Source organism: Triturus cristatus, chromosome 5_1, assembly GCF_964204655.1.
Source record: "Triturus cristatus chromosome 5_1, aTriCri1.1, whole genome shotgun sequence".
In the NCBI taxonomy this organism is placed as follows: Eukaryota; Metazoa; Chordata; class Amphibia; order Caudata; family Salamandridae; genus Triturus; species Triturus cristatus.
This window is the reverse complement of record NC_140587.1, coordinates 811,794,352-811,810,292: the sequence shown is the minus strand read 5'-3', so window position 1 is coordinate 811,810,292 and position 15,941 is coordinate 811,794,352. Positions and strand designations below refer to the sequence as shown.

Below are 15,941 nucleotides of genomic sequence, written 5' to 3'. Positions count from 1 at the left end.
ATCCTGCCTACAACAGAGTTGATTACGGTTGTGGTCAAGTTGACCAAGTAGACTCAGCAAAGAAAGGACCTGGATAATAGGGTTCAAGGAGGAAACAGAAGTGGGAAACATAAAAAAGGTACGTTTCTACATGATTTTCTTCGATTCAGCCAACTCAAAGTAGGAGGTATCCCCGCCACAGTTTCCTCCACGGAAAAGCACACCGTGATTGGCCCGGCTGTAATCTTGGTTGGACTTCCACTGACAACCGCTCTTGCCGAAGACACCATTGACGCAAGTGATAATTCCTGGAGGAGTCGCCGGCATTTGGACGGTCTTTCGTCCATAGACCTGCCAACATCTAAATAGGGCTTGTGGACCGGCAAGTAGGTGGACTGTTAAACCGTTGGAAAAGTGACTGCAGGACCAGATCAGCCAATATCTAAATCAGACCCTAAGCTAGAACGTCCAAATCTTCACCGTGACTTCATCCAGAGGCTCTCCAATGATGACATGTCCTCCTCAGACTTCATTGGCTGCCTTGTCCTGCTGAACTTTACCTTCATAGACAATTTTCTTTGAAATTTCTTCCAAGTCGAAAGGGAAACCGAGACTGGTCCCAATTGACTTTGTGTATCCAAACTCTGCTCCATTGCGTTTGGCCTTAACTTTTGCCTTTGCCCCTGTCTTGCACGATTAGATGTCCACGTTTGGGGCTTTGACCTAATAAGTGCTAGATTTAACTAAATGTTCAAAAATTAATAACTCTGGTTCTACGGATTGATTTTTCGTTGTTTTGGTGTCGAGCTGCTTTTTAACTTTTACTCTATTTTTTAAAATTGGTATGGGATTTTTCTTCTGTTGTGTTGTCACTTTATTACTGTTTGAGTGCCTCATAAATACTTTGCACATTGCCTCTCAGTTAAACCTGACTGCTTTTGTGCCAAACTACCAGAGGGTTAGGCACAGGCAAATTTAGGGACTTTTGTGGTTCACCCTGACAAGGATTCTGGTTGTTACTTGAGTAGGATTTCACCCTCCTCTACCAGCAACCCAATTTCTCACAATCCCATAATAATTTATTGAGATTGTAGAGTCCCCGAAACTTGAAATCGGCACTTTGAATATGAAACTAAGGGGCATATCAGCAACAACCGGCGATAATTATCGCTAAGCGCACTTAGCGCTAGGATAATTATCGCCGGCTAACGTGGATTTTTATCGCTGAGATAGCGTGCTATTAGCAACGCTTATGTCAAAAGCGATACAAATCCTAGCGCTAACTGCCTAACATGTGATTATCGCTGGAAACCCAGCGATAATCTCACAAAATGTGGCGTTAGCTTGTTGATAGGGCCTCACAAACTTAGCCATGATATCCACCTTCCATAGGATATCATGGCTAAGTCAGTCCTGAAGCAGGCGTAAGGAAAGTAGCGATAACAGGGGTTATCGCTACTTTTCTTGCCGCTATGCTTCATAGCGTGGGGCTTGATGATAGGAGAAATGTCGCTTAGCGACATTTCTCCTGTCATGTCAGGTCAGGAACGCCCACTTTGCATCTCATTAGAGATGCAAAGCTGAGCGTTAGGAATTTGTGCGCTAATGCAAGGTTTCACACGTTAGCGTGACCTTGCTAATTAGGCAATAAAATTATCGCGCTTTTCGGCCAAAAATGGCCACAAAAGCGGCGATAATTTTCTATCGCCACGTTGTAGATATGCCCCTAAATAAGTCTAAGGCAAAGTAGGAGACAAGTCAGTAAAAAAGTCAAGTCAACTATGAGTGTAATGTTATCACTAGTAGTTACTTTATGACCTTTGCAGTCAGAGCGGTGATCTTCATATGGTAAAAGATTGGGAAGAGTGTGAAATTTTATTTAACTTATAACATTTTTATGTTAAATATTCATGTTCAGTAAATATATTTATTTTAAATGTAAAACCATATGAAAAACATTGCAGCATTAACTTAATTAAGAAAAAAATCCCATCTAAAGTTAACAAATTCTATTTTTTTTGTATTAAAAAAGATCAAAAGTGATGAATATAATTACAAGTGATTAATTAATTAGATTATTTTGAATATACATTAATGTTACTAATTTTAACTTTTGCAACTAAAAAAGGTTATTGAAATATTTCAAATTAAGTACAAAATATGTTTTGTTAACAAATATTTCTTTTTACATTTAACGTTAAATTACATTTATTTTAAGTCCCAAACTCCATTATTTTCCGTGGAAGAGTGTTGCAGTACCAGTGGTTGGCCATGTTTGAGTCTGAACGTACTTTAGCTCTCAGCTGGAATACATTCATAATAGTTTTGGCTCCTTTTTGGCTGTAGTAACTATAGAAGGGCAGCTTGTGAATAGCAATGGGCTTGCTATTTTTTGGGTGAGTGCATGCTCATTCCTAAATCGCTCCTTAACCTGTTACCAAAAGGCTAAATATCTGGAAACAACAATAATCTTGGTTCCTATAGCTGAGCAATGGTTACCTGTACAGTTGATTGTCCCATTTGTTTGCTCTTCTTCAGCAGAAAAGATAAACCCTGGCATGCATCTGCAGCTGTAATTTCCTGGTGTGTTGATGCAGATGGTGTTCGGTCCACAGGCGGCGGGAGTCAAAACACATTCATCGATATCTGAACAACATTTTTAAGTTTGTGAAGAGACCATAACTAAGGGCCTGTTTAGATTTCAGATATCCTGCCAGCTGGATATAAATCCCATGATATCCTAGGATTTATGTTTCGGCGGACGGGATATCCGTCACCTTTGTGACAGAGTAACCTGTCTGTCGAGATCTACATCAGACTCAAAACACCAGGACAAGAGTTTGAATTACATTGCCTTAACATCCCTCAAAACACTCTGGTATCCAACTCTTAGATTTGGGAATTGTTAAATTGTTTTTTCTTTTTTGTGAGAAATGAATGTTGATGAATAATCATTTTATTAATGGATCTAGTAGGAAAACATAATGAATTAACATAATGTTATTCGAAACAAGTTTAATTTTACACATATAATTGTGTTTATCAAAGTTTCCTAGTTCTTTAACATGCTTCTGAAAACTCAAGTTTAGTTAACATGGATACTATTCCGAGGCTGCACCGTCATCTCAATCCTGTTTTGTCCTCTGGAGTGAAAGTATCTCGTCCTCCTGTGCCTCTTTTCTCCACACAGGCTCTGCAGAATGAAGACAAGGTGGAGTAATAGAAATTTGTGGCGTTCGTGTATTGTGAATAAACTTTCTTCGTGTTCCTAATGCAACTTTCTTCTAAGGTTTTTCTGCTGTAGTTCCCTTGCTGGGCTTTTGAACTCTTCACTGTGTATAGTCCATTGTCTAGAAATGTTGTATATAAGTTGAACTTCCTATGACAACTCGATGTGGAAAAAGCTCAATGTTTTTTAAAAATGGGGCAGTGTTATAGATAAGAAGTTGTACAATCTGATTTGTCCACTATTAGTTACTTTTGATCATGTCACGATGAAGCTGCATGCTCTCCTCATTCATATGTAAGAATTGTGTATAGGAACACTTTGACTTTGGGAGTGAGATAGACATCTTTGCAAGTACCTTCTGTCCTATTAGGGATGCTGTCTGATTTGTAATGATTTTGATATTCATTTGGGACTTCAAATATTTTGTATTTCTGATTATATACTTTGAATTTTAACATTTATTATTTTCTCTGTACCTCTTGATTTTGAAATTTTGTAATAAAACCCTTTAACCTTATCCCAATCTATAACTTAGTTACTGAGTAGCCCTAGTTCTTTATTTGCTACTCTGATAAACTAATGTTGGGCTTGATGTTGGGTAGGATGCCATTACCACAAGATCAACCCGAAGTGGAACTGCCTGAGGTAGAGTTTGAGTGTTTTGAATTTTGGGGTATCATTAATATTGGGGTACAGGGTTCCGCTCCTATAGGAATGTTGTTACCTACGCAGTTGACTGTGCTGTTCTATTGCTTTCCTGCAGGTGGATGGGTAAATCCCTGGCATGCACTTGCATCTATAACCACTGTTGTGTAGGTGCAGCTGGTTTGAGGTCTATAGGTGGTGAAATAATGAGCACATTCATAAATATTTAGGGCCAGAAGTAAGACCGTTTTTTGCGGTCGTAAAGGGGTTTTAAGCCCGTTTGCGACCGCAAAAAAAGTGTGGCAATGTACCAACCCTATTTTGCTAGCCGCTAATCAATTTGCGACTCGCAAAATAGTGTTAGCAACTCGCTATTAGGAAGGGGAGTGCCAAGGGCGTCACTTCCTAATAGCGAGTCCAGAACCCATGTATGAATGTTTTGCGACTGCAATTGCGGTCGCAAAACACTCACATTTTACCACCTTTCTCAGAAGGGTGATAAGTCAGCCGCAAACTGGAAGATGTCTCTATGGACCCCTTCCCCTTTGGGAATGAATGCGCAAATATTTTTAGAGCAGGCAGTGGTCCCAGGGAACACTGCCTTACCTTAATAAATGAAACAGAAAAGTTTAATTTTTACCTTTTGAATGCATCCTGTTTTCCTTTAAGGAAAACGGGCTGCATTAAAAAAAAAAACTGCTTTATTGACAAAGCAGTCCGAGACATGGTGGCCTGCTGACCCCAGCAGGCCACCATCCCTAGGAGTGCTAGCCATTCCCAATCGGGTCGCAAATTGCGACAGCCTGATTAATATCCATGAGGCATGCAATTTGCTACCCAATTGGGAATCGCAAACAGTGTCTCAGACACTGATGTACGCAGAATTTTGCGACTTGCAAAATTGCGACTTGCAATTTGTTGCAATTTGCGAGTCGCAAAATACTATGGTCGTACATCTGGCCCTTAATTGCTTGTGAGGAGCATAGACTCAAACGACGGAGGTCAAGTTTTTGAAGTGGAATTGAGTTTACAGCTCCACAGAACTTTCAGGGATCCATCTCTCTTAGTTTGTTTGCGAGATCCTACCCTTGCAAATGACTGCACCATTGCGATGCATCCCTGCAGGTACCCACAGCTGTAACAATCTTCTATATTCATGCTGATGATGTAACAACCACAAACCGCAGTAGTCTATACGCATTCATCAACATCTATGAAGTCGTTCGAATCCAATCAGAACTTAGCAAATACATATGCTTATTTTCAACTGGTGGTTGCCACTAGGACTCACCAGCACTCATTTTAGGGGACTTGTATATATTTTTCTACATCTTCACAGAGAACCAGTGAGGGGAAAACAAGGACAAGGGGGGGAAGGAAGGAGGAAGAAAAAGACAGAAAACCATCAGAATGCTCGAAAGCAGGAACCTGCAAGAGAGAGATAAAGGAGATGAGTGTGTCTGGTGGTGAATTAAAGAGGCATGAAAGGGATTCAAAATTATGCATTTGGCGCAGTTACTTTTATTAGCACTGGCTTCTAAGCTGGGCTTGGGGAACCGGCACTTATTCTTTACAAAGTAAGCTCTGTCAATTACCAGGGTCTTAATGTCCACAGCAAATATGAAACCTGTTGGACTTGGCCCTTGTTCCCTGAATTTTTCGCTTTTCCCCCTAGCCTTTCTACTGACAGGGGGTGGATGAATGGAAAATGTTAAATACTGCGCAATGGTGTGCAGAGGGTTATTTGCGCTGTTTAAAAATGTCACGTTTAAAATGTCACCCTGTTTGGGGTGCTTTCTGCCTAACATAGGCTTATATTAGGAACCCGCCCTTTAGGGCACATCTCCCCCATGGTAGGAAATGTATATGCCATGTGTGGTGTGAGAGGAAAATAATAAATGCTGTGCAATGGCGTACGCACCTTTATTTTCACCATTGCACAAATGTCACTTTTAAAATGGACGCCATTGCTGTGTGCTTTGTGCCGCCTGACTGCGGTGGGTTGGCGGTCTAGTCTCCGAAGTGACAAGGTGCTCCACACTTCCCCCACAGTGACAGTTGGGAACTGCCAGGAGCCTTCTGGAAGATTCTAGCCCTGGCTGGTAGGTGGGAGGAGGGGTGGATATGTAGAGGAGCTGTGCCTCCATGTGCTCAGACTGAGCGTGGACCTGAATGAGAGGGGACACTCTGTCAGGAGGTACCACTGCATGGACCTGTGTGCTGGCCCCTGTGCCCAACAGCACTCCTCTGCTGTCCACAGGGCTAGTGGGAGCCCCCTTGCTGGAGTGAAGACTGCTATGTCGGGAGGAGTGCCACTTTATGGGAGATGACTGCTTCTGGGAGCTGCTGTCCTGTACTGATGAGTGCCCACTGTCTGCCAATCTTGCCCAGCCTGGCCTGCCTGTTCTGCTGCCCTAGTGCCTCGTGAGCGCTATACTTGGACTGCCTGTATTCCCAGGAGGTGAGGAGTGTGGGCGCTACTCCCTCGGGTGGGACCCTGGGACTGTGGGCTGTCTAGCGCCTTGTGAGCGCTGTCTCCAGCACCTGCCCAGGAGAAGAAGGTGCATGGGTCCTGCAGCGCTGTGCTGCCAGAGCGCTATATTCGCAGTGACTGTGCTCTGCCGGCTGTCTAGCGCCTCATGAAGTGCTACAACTGTTTTCCGGCCCCCAGGACTCTCAGTCCTGCATTCCTGGACTTAGCGCTGCAACGTGGGCATCTGGTCGCTTTAGAGTCCTGGAGTGGAGCTCCTCCGGCGCAGTGGTGCCAAAGGCTCATCTGCAATGTTGGTGGCATTCGCAATGCGCACAGCTTTCCCCTAATATTGCTACGGCTTGTTCTGCATGTAAGGAACTGTTCTGCCAGCAGCGCCTAATCTTACAAGGTTGAGAACTGTTTTTGTGCGCCCCAATACTGCCCACTTGAGAGACAGCTTCTTCCAGGGAGTGGTGGCAATCTTTGCAATGTGTGTGCATGTCTGAGGTTCACCCTTCTGACTTGAGGCATAATGCATTTCTACGCGCAGTGTAATCCTGCCATGATGTTCATGCTTTTATGCTAATGAGAAATGCCCTAATGATGCCTAATGTACCTGCAAAGATTCATGCCTAAGGGGTTTATACCCCAGGATTGGTGCATAGGGTAGTTGAGGACGCCTAATGCTAAGATTATGCATAATGTGTTGTTACCCTAAAGTTGTTGCTTTCATGCCCAGGTGTAGTTACACAAGTTGCTGAGGTTACACCTAATATGTCTTACACTTCATGCTCCGATGCCTATTGTTGCGCCTAATACATCTATGCTGATGATTTACAGCCTAATGTGTTGCTCAGGCTTTGAGGCTAAGGAGGGTGCCCTGGGCCCACATGTTTATGCCCCATGCTCAGGTGTTCATGCACACTGTGACGTATGTGGATAGAAGGCATACTGTGTTCTATATCCAAGAGTTAGCTCTAGTGCTTCCATGCTTTGATGTTGATATGATGATGCAGGGATGTTTTCCTTCTAGGCCTCATTTGTAGGTCCCATGCTGAAGCTCAGCACGTTGTGTTTTCGCGCCCTAGGAGGTGCTGTGATCCTGCCTAATATCTTTTTCCCAAAGGTTGGCGCTGCTGATCCCGGGCCTGAGTGGGGTTTGTGTCAGGTGCACCCATGCTAATGTTTTCCTGCTTACTGATGCCCTGCGTAAGGTTCTAGGCCCAAGGCCTACTTAGTATATGCCTAAAGTGATGTATGCAAATATGTTATGCCTAATACTTTTATGTTGATTGCAATGTATGCGTAACGTATTCATGCCATGATGTTTTCCTTCCAGGCTTGCGCATAATATGTTTATATGCTGACCTGACATTTTCATTCTAGGCTCATGGTTAATGCCTCATACCCCGATATGTTTTATGCCTACCGAGAGGCAGAGATGTTTTCGTTTCATGCCTAATGCCAATTTGACATAGGCCTAAAGCGATTTATGCTACGTGCAGGGGTTTGCCAGTAGCGACTGGCGGTTACATATTCATTGATTGACTCCACATTTACTATTCTGTATCGTTTGTGTTGGTTCTGGCAGCCGCCCGATTGGCGCTGCCCTGTATATAGTCCCCCTGTGAATTATTACAGGGTGCCGGCTGGTACAGTTTATCTGCACCTGTGATTCCCTTCTGATGTGTTTATTTTACAATACACATACTGTTTTTCACCTAAACTGGTGTGGTCTCTTTTTGTAGTGTGCCTCGTGTGTCGCCTGTGTGTGCTGCGTGGATGCCTTACACATTTCCTCCGGAGTTTGGCCCACCCGCTCTGCACCACGCTACCCATTGTCTAACATTGGTGTTCAGTGGTGGGATAGGACTTGTGTTTGCGCAGTACCACAGCGACAACGGGTTGCACTGCAAACTGAGCATTTAAAGTAATCACAGGTTTTTGGGATTATTGTTTTTTCTTGATTGTACTTTCCTCCTTAAAGTGGTGTTTTTGAATTGTGTGCCCCTGTTGCACTGTGGGTGGTGTGTCCCGGGTGTACCTCGCCAGGATGGGGTTGACCTACAATGAGGTTTACCTTATGGAGTACACGGAGCAGGAAGTGATGGATTTCTGCAGAGAGAGAGGGATACCCCCAGTAGGCAACATGCGCAGGAAGCTGTTTCTCTATGAGGCCCTCAGGAGGGGGGAACCCTTAGAGCCCTGTTGGGACCTTTCAGATTACCCCTCTGCATATTTAAAGGGTGGATTTAGTGGAGACCCGGAGGAGGACCTCAAGTGTGAGGAGGACTCTAGAGGGAGGGTGCCCAGTCCATAACCCCGGAGGGTGGTGACACTGATGAGGAGGAAGAATATGACCGGGTGGAGACGCCAGTAGCGAGTGAGGACACCAGAGTTAGGGAGTCCCGTGCTGGATCCAGTCCCGGGGGCACTGCCCCGTGTCTTTCCCTGTCCCCAGAAGAGTGGGTGGATAGGAGGGAAGAAAGGGAGCATCAGCTGGCGCTGGAAAGACTCAGAGTGGAGCTAGCGCAGCTGAGTGTGGAGGAGAAGAGGCTAGAGACTGAGAAGGTCCTAGCGTAGGAAAGGATGGCTGAGGCAGAGAGGGCCTTTGGCAGGGAACGACTAGCTCGGGAGGGTAGGTTGTCCCCTGAGAGTGGTTTCTGTGGTCTGGATTCACCAGTGAGGGTGGGATCCAGTGGTGGCAGCGAGAGTGGATCCAATGTAGGGTGTCCCACTCCCAGAGCCCGGGAGACGGTGCCTGATTCCCAGGAGGAGGGGGACAGGTTAGAGTCTGGGGCAGGGGAAAAGTGTCCCACCAGACCTGGGGGGAGTTTGCGGAGGTGTTTTGAACTGCATTGGAGGATTGGGTGGTGAATAGAGCAGTGAATGATTGGGAAGGGCTGTGCTAGCTAGTTGTCAAGGAGCACATGCTAAGGAGTTGTTTCCCAAGGTTGCGTCACCACCTGTTACAGTGTGGGTTCTCCGACCCCAGGGAGCTTGCACGGGAGGCAGACCTTTGGGTAAGTGCCAGGGTGTCTGAGAAGGCATTGGGGAGTGACCCTGATGGGAGTGGTGCAGGGATCTTCCAACCCAGTGAGGTGGGAGAGGTGGAGAATAGCCCAGCTAGGTCCCAGGGAAGTGAGAGGGTTGTAGGGCCTCACGTCCTATCTACAGGAAGGAGTGAGACGGGGAGGTGTCCCGAGGTGCCCCAATCGCAGTCTCAGGGCCTGGAGAGTTCCATAATGGAGCCCCAGGTTGGGAGCCTAGGCTGTCCTGATGTGCCGCCCAGTGGAGGGGATCCCCTAGTGTCAGGAGAACCCGGTGAGACTGGCATCAGAGCTCCTGAGGTTCTGGGGTCGGCCCAGTCGCAGGGTTTAGATCCTGGGCTGGGATGCCAGGTTCAGGGGTTCCCTGACCTGGCGGGAGGGATGTCTGTAAGCAGTGTCCCTAGCAGCTTGACTTCCAGGGTTACTTCTCCAGGTGGGAGGGTGCGGAACTCTGGGAGGGGGTGCAGAGGTAGTAAGGTCTCGCCTCTGGCACCAGCTCAGCCACAGGGCTTAGATCCTGGGTTGGGAGGCCGGGGACAGGTACTGCCTGACCTGGCGGGTGGGACATCTGTAAGCAGTGTCCCCCCAGAGTTGTCTTCCAGGGGTACTTCTCTAGGTGGGAGGGTGTGGAACTCTGGAAGGGGGTGCAGAGGGAGGAAGGTCTTGCCTCTGGCACCGGCTCAGCCACAGGGCTTAGTTCCTGGGTTGGGAGGCCGGGGACTGGTACTGCCTGACCTGGCGGGTGGGACATCTGTAAGCAGTGTCCCCCAGAATTGTCTTCCAGTGGTACTACTCCAGTTGGGAGGGTGCGGAACTCTGGGAGGGGGTGCAGAGGGAGGGAGGTCTCGCCTCTGGCACCGGTGCAGCTTAAGGGTTTAGACCCTAGGTTGGTGAATCAGTTGCAGGGTCAAGGCTCTGGACTGGGGAGAGAGTGGTGGTCTGAGGGTGCCTCGCATGGGAGGAGGGTGAGGAACCCCAGAAGGAGAGGTAGGGGGAGGAGAGCTTCGCCCCTGATGGCTGGTCAGCCTGAGGGTGTGGACCCCAGGTGGGAGGACCAGTGGCAGTGTGGAACTGCAAGGAGGAGGAGGAGAGTGGTCAACGGGTACTACGGGCCTGGGGCTACTGCCCCCCCACTCTGTGAGACAGCAAAGGCCAGAGACATCTGGATGGCCTAGGGGCCGGTCCTGTCCGCAACCAACTAGAGAGTGCCAGTGGGGTGGCTTAGTTGGTCAAGGGAGGTTTGAGAGAGGGAACCATTGGGTTCCAGAGTGGCGGAGACCCCGCAGGTGCTCCAGCAGTTGCGGGCCCGCGTCCACGTTTTCTCGCCCTATGCAGGGAAGCCCATCAAGGCATTGATCGGTCTACCCTGGCTTTTGGCTGAGAGGGGGTTGTGTTGGACTTGGCCCTTGTTCCCTGAATTTTTTCACTTTTACCCCTAGCCTTTCTACTGACAGGGGGTGGCTGAATGGAAAATGTTAAATACTGCGCAATGGTGTGCAGAGGGTTATTTGCGCTGTTTAAAAATGTCACGTTTAAAATGTCACCCTGTTTGGGGTGCTTTTGCCTAACTTAGGCTTATATTAGGAACCCCCCCTTTAGGGCACATCTCCCCCATGGTAGGAAATGTATATGCCATGTGTGGTGTGAGAGGAAAATAATAAATGCTGTGCAATGGCGTACGCACCTTTATTTTCACCATTGCACAAATGTCACTTTTAAAATGGACGCCATTGATGTGTGCTTTGTGCCGCCTGACTGCGGTGGGTTGGCGGTCTAGTCTCCGAAGTGACAAGGTGCTCCACACTTCCCCCACAGTGACAGTTGGGAACTGCCAGGAGCCTTCTGGATGATTCTAGCCCTGGCTGGTAGGTGGGAGGAGGGGTGGATATGTAGAGGAGCTGTGCCTCCATGTGCTCAGACTGAGCGTGGACCTGAATGAGAGGGGACACCCTGCCAGGAGGTACCGCTGCATGGGCCTGTGTGCTGGCCCCTGTGCCCAACTGTACCCCTCTGCTGTCCACAGGGCTAGTGGGAGCCCCCTTGCTGGAGTGAAGACTGCTATGTCGGGAGGAGTGCCACTTTATGGGAGATGACTGCTTCTAGGAGAATGCTGTCCTGTACTGATGAGTGCCCACTGTCTGCCGATCTTGCCCAGCCTGGCCTGCCTGTTCTGCTGCCCTAGCGCCTCGTGAGCGCTATACTTGGACTGCCTGTATTCCCAGGAGGTGAGGAGTGTGGGCGCTACTCCCTTGGGTGGGACCCTGGGACTGTGAGCTGTCTAGCCCCTCGTGTGCACTGCCTCCAGCACCTGCCCAGGAGAAGAAGGTGCGTGGGTCCTGCAGCGCTGTCCTGTCAGAGCGCTATATTCGCAGTGACTGTGCTCTGCCGGCTGTCTAGCGCCTCATGAAGTGCTACAACTGTTTTCCGGCCCCCAGGACTCTCAGTGCTGCATTCCTGGACTTAACGCTGCAACGTGGGTATCTGGTCGCTTTAGAGTCCCGGAGTGGGGCTCCTCCGGCGCAGTGGCGCCAAAGGCTCATCTGCAATGTTGGTGGCGTTCGCAATGCGCACAGCTTTCCCCTAATGTTGCTACGGCTTGTTCTGCATGTAAGGAACTGTTCTGCCAGCAGAGCCTAATCTTACAAGGTTGAGAACTGTTTTTGTGCGCCCCAATACTGCCCACCTGAGAGGTTACATGTTCATTGATTGACTCCACATTTACTATTCTGTATCCTTTGTGTTGGTTCTGGCAGCGGCCCGATTGGCGCTGCCCTGTATATAGTCCCCCTGTGAATTATTACCCGGTGCCGGCTGGCACAGTTTATCTGCACCTGTGATTCCCTTCTGATGTGTTTATTTTACAATACACATACTCTTTTTCACCTAAACTGGTGTGGTCTCTTTTTGTAGTGTGCCTCGTGTGTCGCCTGTGTGTGCTGCGTGGATGCTTTACACATTTCCTTCGGAGTTTGGCCCACCCGCTCTGCACCACGCTACCCCGTGTCTAACAAAACTGTAAAAATAAGACTTTGTATTACACTGCATTTATGTAGAAAACATATTTTAATTCTCCTGGTGATTTGTATTTCTGTGTGGTAATGACCTTCTAATAATAAACAAGCATGTGGCAGTAATTGCGAGGTTGGGTAGGGTTGTTCTCTTTTTGATTTAAGTCTTTTTATTTTTTGAAAGGGGAACCAGAGGGGATGTCCTCGCGAACAAAGCATGGCGCCTACAACCCTGTGAAGGGCCGCCCGCGTTGTTTTAAATAGATATGCAAAGCGCAGGTTGTTGGTATCAGTGCAGATGTTACACAGCAAGTCGCCTACAACCCATGATGGGCCACCCGCGTAGTACGAGAAGCACTGCTTAGAAGCTCAATTATGAGGAGCCTTTAGTCAAGAGTTTGTTCTCTTTTTGATTTCGATCTATTCTAGAGAAAGATTTAACTATGCTGCCAAACTCATGGAATCAAAATATTCTTAAATGAAACAATGTATACATTGAGCAACTATTGGTCCACTCTCTTTATCCATTGATCTGCTCATCAGTAATTCACATTTTGCTTCAACCCATCACAGCATTCAGCATGGGCAATAGGTCAGCCCACGTCATCCGTTGGCTGCCTTCATTGCGAGTGGCAGCCTTTTTCCCTGATCACATGTAGACATCTGCCTAAAATGAAAAGTGCTTTGTTTTCTTAACTGGCGCTCCAATACTTTACTTTGCCAGTGCTTTCTTTATCCTTTTCTAATATTTTTGTCATCCTTGATGTTTAAATAGTTTTCAGGATACAACATTTCAAAGGCAATAGCACTTATTCTTTGATCCAATGAGAATCATTTTCTTCTGATATGCGTTAAACCTGTTCTACCAGTTGTAAGTTCATCTTCCAGGTATGAAACACATATACTGTTGTATTAAAATTATAATCACGGTTATTTTCCATTTGAACCTTTTTTTGGGTTGTCATATCCACAACAACTGATCTAGTATGCAGGTTTTGTTGCTGTTGAAAGATGGGGAAAAAGTGCTGCAGAAGAAAGTTTCAGTTTTTTTCCATGGAAAAGGTATTAATGAAGGGTTTGTGGTGCTAAAATCACCATCTTCCCAGCTTTTAGGAACAGGCAGACTTTTGTCAGAAATCAACGTTTTCTACACGGTTTGGGCATTTTACTGGGACATGGCCTATTTTTCCTATTTTTTGTGCATTCAGTCTCACAGTTAGTGGTAGACATGGGTGTGAAACCAAGAATGGATCCCGGAAAGCTATACATTTCTGAAACGTAGACACTATTTTGAATTCAGCAAGGGGTCATTTTGTAGATCCTTCAAGGTTTTCCTATAGAAAGTAACAGTTGAAATAAAAAAAAAATTGAAATTTAGTTGTAGAATACAGCCATTTGTGCATACAGTTTTACCTGTAACTTGTTTTGACTATGGTACATTTTTAAAAGCAATATACTGTTAGAACTGCAGTACCCTTCTAGTTCTGGGGATATATAGGGCTTGTACGTTGACTAAGAACCCGAGGTACCCAAAGCCAATAACTGAGTTGCACTTTCCAATGGTTTTTAACTGTGCATTTCTGAATTTGTGGGCACCCATGTTAGCATGTGAATTACTGTCAAAATGACTGCTTTTTTACCCACTGTCTTACATTTAGAAGGCAGAAATGCATAGAAAGACAAATGGTAATAACACTTGTTCTACTAATCTGTGTTCCCCATAGTCTACAGATAAAAATAGTACCTTACTTGTGTGGGTAGGCCCAGTGCCTGTGACAGGAAATGGCCCAAAACGCATCGTGGACACATCACATTTTTCCACTGAAAACTGACCCTTAGCTGTGGATTTGTGGCCCCAACTCAGCTGGCACCCAGGAAAACATAGCAAACCTGTACATTTTCGAACACTAGACACCCAGGGAAATCTAGAATGGGGTGGCTTGTGTGGCTCTTACCAGGTTCTGTTACCCATAATCCCTTGCAAACCTCAAACCTTCTGTGATGGAAAGCTGTAGGATATGAGGGGAGCCACAAACTTCCTTCCACCCAGCATTTGCCCAACAGTCCTGATAAAAATGGCACCTCACTTGTATGGGTAGGCCTAGTGCCCGAAACAGGAAATGGCCCAAAACACAACGTGGAGACCACATTTTCCCAGTGAAAACTGACCCTTTTTGGCAAAGTTCCTAGCTGTGGATTTTGGGCCCTAGCTCAGAGGGCCCCAAGGGAACCTATCAAACCAGTACATTTTTTAAAACCAGACACCCACGGAAATTCAGGATAGGGGGATTTGTGTGGCTCTCATCAGGTTCTTTTACCAAGAATCCCTTGCAAACCTCAAACTTTAAAAAAACAAATATTTTCCTCATATTTTTTCCATGGAAAGTTCTGGAGACTGTGGGGAGCCACAATCTTCCACCCACCCAGCATTCCCCAAGTCTCCTGATATAAATGGTACCTCACTTGTGTGTGTAGGCCTAGTGCCTGTGACATGAAATGGCACAAAACGCAACATCGACACTTCACATTTTCCAGTTCAGAATCAGAATCAGAATCAGAATAAGCTTTATTCGGAAAGTTAATTTCTATCCATAAAAGCATATACAATTTGACAAGTCATCTTAAACATTTAAAAACAGATAATTAGTAAAAATATATGTACAAAACATATACCAGCAAAGGCTCATTTACATAGCTCTAATTAGTATTAATACAAAAAGTAGCAGCAAGTAGGCACGGAAGGACAACATTTCATTTTAATAAATAAGCAATTAAAATGGTGGGTGGGCGATGACGATGGTAAATATACGAAACGTTAGTCCCATATTTAACATTCAATTTTACTGGGGCAATGAGACTAAATTACGGCTTTAGGACAAAAAAGAAGAAACAAACGCCCCTTACTGCATTATTATGATGCTTTGGGGGATAAATCCAAAACAACGTTTGGTATCGATTGTCTGGCGTTCTACTATTTGTTCTAATCACGATGTGCCTAAGTCAATATTTTTTCGACATTTGATCAAACTTTTTAAAAAGGCAATAATATTGTAATTTATGCAATCATTATCGAGAGATTGAAGGGCCAAAAATGCTGGGCGACATTGGCGAATGCCCCAAATTTTAAGAATTGGTTTTATCCATTTCCTTCTCAATTCTTCATAGAATTTACAAAATAAAATGGCGTGGATAGTTGATTGCACGGAGACAGAATCACATGGGCAGTGTGGTAATTCATTTGTCCAGTTATTAACAGTTGGAAACGTCACCAGCCTATGGAAAATGTTCAATCGAAAGCGAGTGAGAACAAATCGATCGTATCTTTTATCGGATTTTTGTAAGTATGATTGCATGCCAAATGAAGTTGATATCATAAGATTATGGCAAACGGACAGTTTTGTGGCTTCACTCTCAAATCTCAGGCTCTCCATGTGGTTCATGCAGCGTTTCTTAAAATCTTTCCTTGCGATGGCTAACATGGAAGGAGGATTATTAAAATATTCAGGGTTGCCAATGTCTGTCATAAAATCCTTCACGTATTTGATCCATTTTATATC

At 45.9% G+C, this 15,941-nt stretch overlaps 1 protein-coding gene across 2 annotated transcripts in view; it reads right to left on the bottom strand.

The window, feature by feature from the left end:
- LOC146831505 (adhesion G protein-coupled receptor E1-like) overlaps positions 1-15,941 on the bottom strand; it is a 722,905-nt gene that overhangs the window by 253,386 nt on the left and 453,578 nt on the right. Inside the window, exon 7 of one of the 2 annotated variants that reach the window (XM_085605840.1) lies at positions 2,479-2,625. The exons of the other annotated variant lie outside the window; for it this stretch is intronic. Coding sequence (XP_085461966.1) covers positions 2,479-2,625 — 147 coding nt within the window. The remainder of the gene's footprint in view (positions 1-2,478; positions 2,626-15,941) is intronic. 2 annotated transcript variants of the gene reach the window in all.